General features: G+C 40.7%; 1 protein-coding gene across 2 annotated transcripts in view; it reads left to right on the forward strand.

Annotated features, from left to right (window-relative positions):
- Positions 1 to 6,465, forward strand: part of Phf6 (PHD finger protein 6) — a 44,238-nt gene that overhangs the window by 32,219 nt on the left and 5,554 nt on the right. For both annotated transcript variants that reach the window (XM_021188091.2, XM_029534299.1), the window contains exon 9: positions 2,227 to 2,360. In XM_021188091.2, the coding sequence (XP_021043750.1) occupies positions 2,227 to 2,360 (134 nt within the window). The remainder of the gene's footprint in view (positions 1 to 2,226; positions 2,361 to 6,465) is intronic.

The following is a 6,465-nucleotide window of genomic DNA, read 5'->3' on the forward strand; positions in this document are numbered from 1 at the left end:
TAAAAAAAAAAAAGAAAAAGAAAAAAAAAGAAAAGAAAAAAGAGTACTGGCTGTATCCAGAGACTGCTCCACCCCATAATCAGCCACCAAACGCAGACACTATTGCATATGCCAGCAAGATTTTGCTGAAAGGATCCTGATATAGCTGTCTCTTGTGAGGCTATGCCAGTGCCTGGCAAATACAGAAGTGGATGCTCACAGTCAGCTATAGGATAGAACACAGGGTCCCCAATGGAGGAGCTAGAGAAATTACCCAAGGAGCTGAAGGAGTCTGCAACCCTATAGGTGGAACAACAATATGAACTAACCAGTACCCCTAGAGCTCGTGTCTGTAGCTGCATATGTAGCAGAAGATGGCCTAGTCAGCCATCATTGGGAAGAGAGGCCTCTTGGTCTTGCAAAATTTATATGCCCCAGTACAGGGGAACACCAGGGCCAAGAAGTGGGAGTAGGCAGGGGAGCAGGGCGGGGGTGGGTATAGGGGATATTCAGGATAGCATTTGAAATGTAAAGGAAGAAAATATCTAATAAAATAATTTTTTAAAAAGAGTACTGGCTGTTCTTACAAAGGACATGGATCAGTCTCCAGCACCCACACAGTGATCAACTGTCTGAAACTTTAGTTCCAAGGGATCTAGGCATTCATGCAGTGTGTGTGTGTGTGTGTGTGTGTGTGTTTGTGACATTCAGTCAAAACATTCATAACATTTTTTTTTTTTTTTTGGTTTTTCGAGACAGGGTTTCTCTGCGTAGCCTGGCCTCGAACTCAGAGATCCGCCTGCCTCTGCCTCCCAAGTGCTGGGATTAAAGGCGTGTGCCACCACGCCCAGCTCCATAACATATTTTTTTAAAAAGAAGTATACTAGGAATTACACATAAGGACATGAACAGATTCAGTTTCCCCTCTTAGGGACATAATACTATCCCACAGGAAGGACTGTAGTGTCATCAGGTCCATAATGGCTGTCCTGGATGAGATGGTCCATTTGGTCCCCCTGCTGTGCAGATCTTCAGGCTTTCCTGTGGGAGTTTCAGATGGTTGTGGTCTTTGTCCAGCTCCACTAGAAATGACTATGGAACTTCCAATGTTAAAGTGAAAATGATCTATTCTTTAGATTCGGGTCATTTGATTGTTAATTTTGATCACTTTGAAACTAAAATCCTTAGTACTAAAACCTAGTCTTCTTGTGCAGCAAGCAGTGCTGGGTTGTTTAGCAGAAGTCTAAGTGGGTGAATGGGACAAAAATTTACTTCTCTTCATGTTAAAGGTTAGGGTGAATGGTAACCTAGCAGCCCCCTGCGTATACTCTAGTAGAAGTTAGTACATCATAATCCTCCACCACCTCTCCAATAATACAAGGGCATCTGCACTTGACTTGCAAGCTGTTTACTGTGCCCCCCTTCCTGGAGAAGGGCTATGAAACCTTCTGGAAAAGAGAATGTTTACCTCCTGCTAGTCGGTCTTACTGCCCATGAACCCCCTTTTCAGTGGGCACCTGTTACTCTCGCAGCTCTCTTGGGAGGGGGGCTTCTCTAGACTCCACTGAGAAGCTCTGCAAAGATTTCTGCCCCATCCGTCTCCCTTCTGGAAACTGTAGAGACCCTCCCAGTGCAAAGATTGCTTTCCTGGTTTTCTCAGTTTTTCCAATCATAATAGGAAAGGATCTGATTCCAGGAAGGAAAGGGAGTCAAACCACTAAAATATACAAGATTTTTCTTTTTGTGCTAGCAAAATGAAGGAGTGTCATCTATATTTAGAGTCTAACTTTACATGGTGTCATGGCTTTGATTATATGCCATATAAGTGAACATTGTTTGGTGTATTTTTTTTTTGCCATAGAAAGTGGCTACTGTTTTTCTTCTATTCTTAATACTTATTTTCATTTATGGGTCTGTTGGTCTGCCTGGATGCACACATGTATGTGGGTGACCGTGAAGGCCAGAAGAAAGGTTTCAGGTACACAGAGCTCCAGGCAGTTGTAAGCTGCCTGTAACCTCTGAGTACCAGGTAGCGGGAGTTAGAGGCATGGGAAGCTACACAGCATAGTTGCTAAGTGGACTCTGATCCTCTATAAGAACGGCAAGTACCCTTAACCACTCGGTTACTGCACAAGCTCCTCACTGTTCTCTTCTGTGTAAACTGAAGTAGTTGGCTAAAAATAGAATACATAAGATTACCTAAGCCTTGAAGTACTGCTTCTGATTGCTCTTTCTTTCTTTTAACAGAAATGTACACTTTGCAGTCAGCCTGGTGCTACTATTGGATGTGAAATAAAAGCCTGTGTTAAAACATACCATTACCACTGTGGTGTACAAGACAAGGCAAAATACATTGAAAATATGTCACGAGGAATTTACAAGTAAGATAACGAGTGTCCGTTTTCCTTAACATGTCAGTAGGTTAGTGCCCTTAAAATTAATTTATTCACTTTAGAACCCAGTATCAGTCCTTCCTCTCTTTCCAGTACCCCCTCGTGTAAGTCCTTCCCCCATCCCCCTTAGAAGGGGAAGCCCCTTCTTGGTGTCACCCTTCACCCCCACCCTGCACATGAAGTCACTGTGGGTCTAGGCACATCTCCCACTGAGGCCAGACAAGGCCACCCATTTACGGAGTAGATCCATAGGCAGGCAGGTAGGCAACAGGGTCAGGGACAGCCCCTGCTCCAGTTGTTGAGGGACTCATGTCTGCTACTTACCTGTGTATCTATAATGGCTCCATTCTTTCCATCATGCAGAGTAATTGCATAGGAATCTCTGAACTTGATGTGATTTTGAGACTTGTGAAACACTTTCACAGGGTTAATATGCAGTTAAACAATAACTAACATTCAATGAAACAGGTCCTTTGGGCTCTCGTGTTTGTGGATAAAGCAGTTACACATTAAGTCATCAAGCCCTTTGGGTGCCCACATAACATTCTAATGCTATCAGGCCTTTAAGCAACAGATATTGTGAAGATTATTATGTAGACATCTAACACAAAGCAGGAAATGGAGAGTTCTACTTTATTGTGTAAGGCATGCTTAACTGTAATGGCAAACAATTCAAATCAGTAAACTATACCTGTCTCATCAATATGAATTATAAAGTCAGTATAAATTTTTATATATAGTCAATATAAATTATAGACATCCAACCCAGCTCTGTAATATGATACTAAAATTTGAAAATAAGTGTTCATGTGATCTACTGTAAATTGGTAAAAAAAAAAAACAAAAAAAAAACCATGTCACCACCTCCCAGTTAAATGGTGAAAGAACAGTTTATAACTTTGACTATCAACTCAGATTCTTAGAGTATTGTGTCAAGGGCACTTTTACTAAGTTGGGAATCATAATAGGGTGTCCAGGAGAAATCAACAAATAGTTTATTTATTGTTGAAGTAGAAGGGTTGGGCCTCAGAATCACCAGACTTAAGTCTATGCCTGAGTCCTACCACAGATGCCTTAATCCAGTAGGTTTGCAAAGAGGGTCGAACTTAAGGCAATTCTCATGTTGATCCCTAATAGAACAATTAGACTAAGCACATATTCATTCAGATTAGGAACAAGACAAAGGTAACAACACCAACATCATCTTCAATATACTCTGTAGAGTTAGCTCTTGCAACAAGAAAAGAAAGAGGGGCTAGAGTGTAGCTCAACAGCAGCACAGTTGACTAAAACATTCAACAATCCGAGTTTCATTCCGAGCACCACAAAATGAAAAACAAATAAATAATAAATACAGTGATTGGTTCTTGTTAGGAGATTATTTACTAAGAAAATGCAAAATAATTAAGTATAAACTCAGAAAAATTAATGAAAGCACATGAAGATTGCACAATATGAGATGCTTTTTAAAACGCAATTCCATAGAGAGGCCCCTTGGTCTTGCAAATTTTATATGCCCCAGTACAGAGGAACACCAGGGCCAAGAAGTGGGAATGGGTGGGTAGGGGAGGGGGGAGAGGGTATGGGAACTTTCGGGATAGCATTTGAAATGTAAATGAAGAAAATACCTAATAAAAATTGGGGGGGGGAGGCAATTCCAGTCATAATTGTTTTAAAAATGTAAAGAAAAATGTTTCTTGCCCCTCTCCCTATGTGCACATGCACACATGTACACAATTTATCCAACTTTAAAAAGTACTTGCATTTTGCTAAGCACTCAAGTAAACTATATTACATTCCTCAGTAGAAGGACTTAACATTGAAAGATTCCTAGTCACTGGGCAGTGGTGGCACATGCCTTTAATCCCAGCACTAGGGAGGCAGAGGCAGGTGGATTTCTGAGTTCGAGGACAGCCAGGGCTACACAGAAATCCTGTCTTGAAAAAAAAAAAGATACCTAGTCACCAAATTAATATCAAAGCCAATATAATATTAGGCAGATCCAAAAATGTTAACAGTTTTGTCTAAGCAGTAATCAGAGCATTATTAAACAGGATTGGGAGGCACACAGAGGAAAGATGTCAGGTGTGGGAGGTAGTTGGTTACAATCTGTCTTCCATTTATTGTATCTGGGACATTTAACAAATTCTACATCTGCTTTATGGTTATATGGTTTTTCATTGTATTGGTTAATCACTTTTTTATTGGCTCCTGTTTTAGACATTTAGATTAACTTCTTGGCTGTCAGAAAATCATATTTCAGGGCTGGGTTGGCTTAGTTGGTGGACACTTGCCTAGCATGCATGAAGCCCTGAATTCAATCCCTGTCACAGCATAAAAATAGGTGTACATAACACTTTGAATGTTGAGACAGGCATTAAGTTGTTCTTTAAACTTTCTCCAGTAAAATATACTTCTTATGGGCTGGAGAGATGGCTCAGAGGTTGAGAACACTGACTGCTCTTCCAGAGGTCCTAAATTCACTTACAACCATGTATAATGCGATCTGGTGCCCTCTTGTGGCATGCAGGCTTATATGCAGGCAGAACACTGTGTACCTAGTAAATGAATCTATTTACTATGTACATAGTAAATATATATATATATATATATATATATATATATATATATATATTCCTTAAATTCCTGCAACATCTGTTTCAGATAGACTATTAACTTTGAATGGGTGTCTTCATGCCCATAGATTATGGAGAGAAGTAGCCAAATAGGTTCAAATGCAAAGGAATATTTCTGAATGAAGTAACATCTGGACCACTTAAATGTGGCCTTTCTTCTTTTAACTGCCAGTTTTAAATTATTTATTGTTATTTTATGGACATCTGTGTTTTGACTGTACGTATGTCTGTGTGAGGGGGGTCAGATCTTCTGTCAGAGTTGCAGACAGTTGTAAGCTACCTTGTGGGTGCTGGGAATTGAACCCAGGTCCTCTGGAAGAACAGCTGGTGTTCTTACCCACCTAGCCATGTCTCCTATAACCTCAAAAATAGCTATTTTAGAGCCCTAACCTTATGGTTGAAAAGGCAAGGGAAGTTGGGCATGGTACATGCTAGAGAGATGGGGAGCAGGGGAGGGAGGCAGACTCCATGATAGTTCTTCAATAGAAGAGTAAACATTTAGGGCAGTCCACTCTCACCTCTCCCCCCTTTGTAAGCTTCCTTGGACAAGTTCCCGAATTCTGTACTTATCTGTCTACTGTCCTGATTCTTACTGTGTTTCCTCTTCCCTCTCCACCTTTCCTGTAAACTTTAATTTGGTTCAAAGGTTTAAGTTAGACTAGGGCTATGTTTGGGGAAAGATGCTTAACAGATGATCGTGCTGCCTAGAGTCCTCACTCTGGATATCTGAACCTGTGGTTTAAAAATAATATACATGATGCAGTCCCATACATGATTCAGTCCCAATGTGAAGTATTTGAAGAGGAGTACAGATTATCTGTGAAGCTGTTAAGTGTTTTACAACATGAAGGAAAATAATGAACAAAACTAGATTGAAAATCCGGGCAAGAGTGGGGCATTTGTGTTATCCCAGCACTCAGAATACGGAGGCTGGAGGATCAAGGTCAGCCTCAGCTACAGTGAGTTTAAGGGCAGCCTGCGCTATATAAGTCTGTCTTGGTGAAACAGAGGAAACAAACAAAAAGTCCTAAATTAAGGATGGCAAGAGACATAGCTCATTGATGTTACTCGTACTGTAGTGAGTCTGAGCTAGGCTACATACAAATTCTAGGTTGGCCTCTAGGACTGCTTGTTCTCTTTGGCTACATAATGAGACCACATCTCAAGAAAACCTCACATAGCTGTATTCAGCTATTATAATACCCCAAGCCCATCCTTGCTTTCTGTTCTAGTCAAATGTTCCTTGTAAACCTTTGAGGTGTAAATGCCTATTTTTATCCAGAACTAACCACAAGAGGGTACCGTTCTATTTTTGCCTAATGTAGAAGTTACCTGAAACCAGGTTTGAGTTAGCCCACTATTAGTATCTTTGTTGTTGTTGTTGTTGTTGTTGTTGTTGTTGTTGTTGTTTTGAGACAGGGTTACTCTGTGTAGTCCTGGCTGTCCTGGAACTCACT

This window comes from Mus pahari, chromosome X, assembly GCF_900095145.1.
Source record: "Mus pahari chromosome X, PAHARI_EIJ_v1.1, whole genome shotgun sequence".
Lineage (NCBI taxonomy): Eukaryota > Metazoa > Chordata > Mammalia > Rodentia > Muridae > Mus > Mus pahari.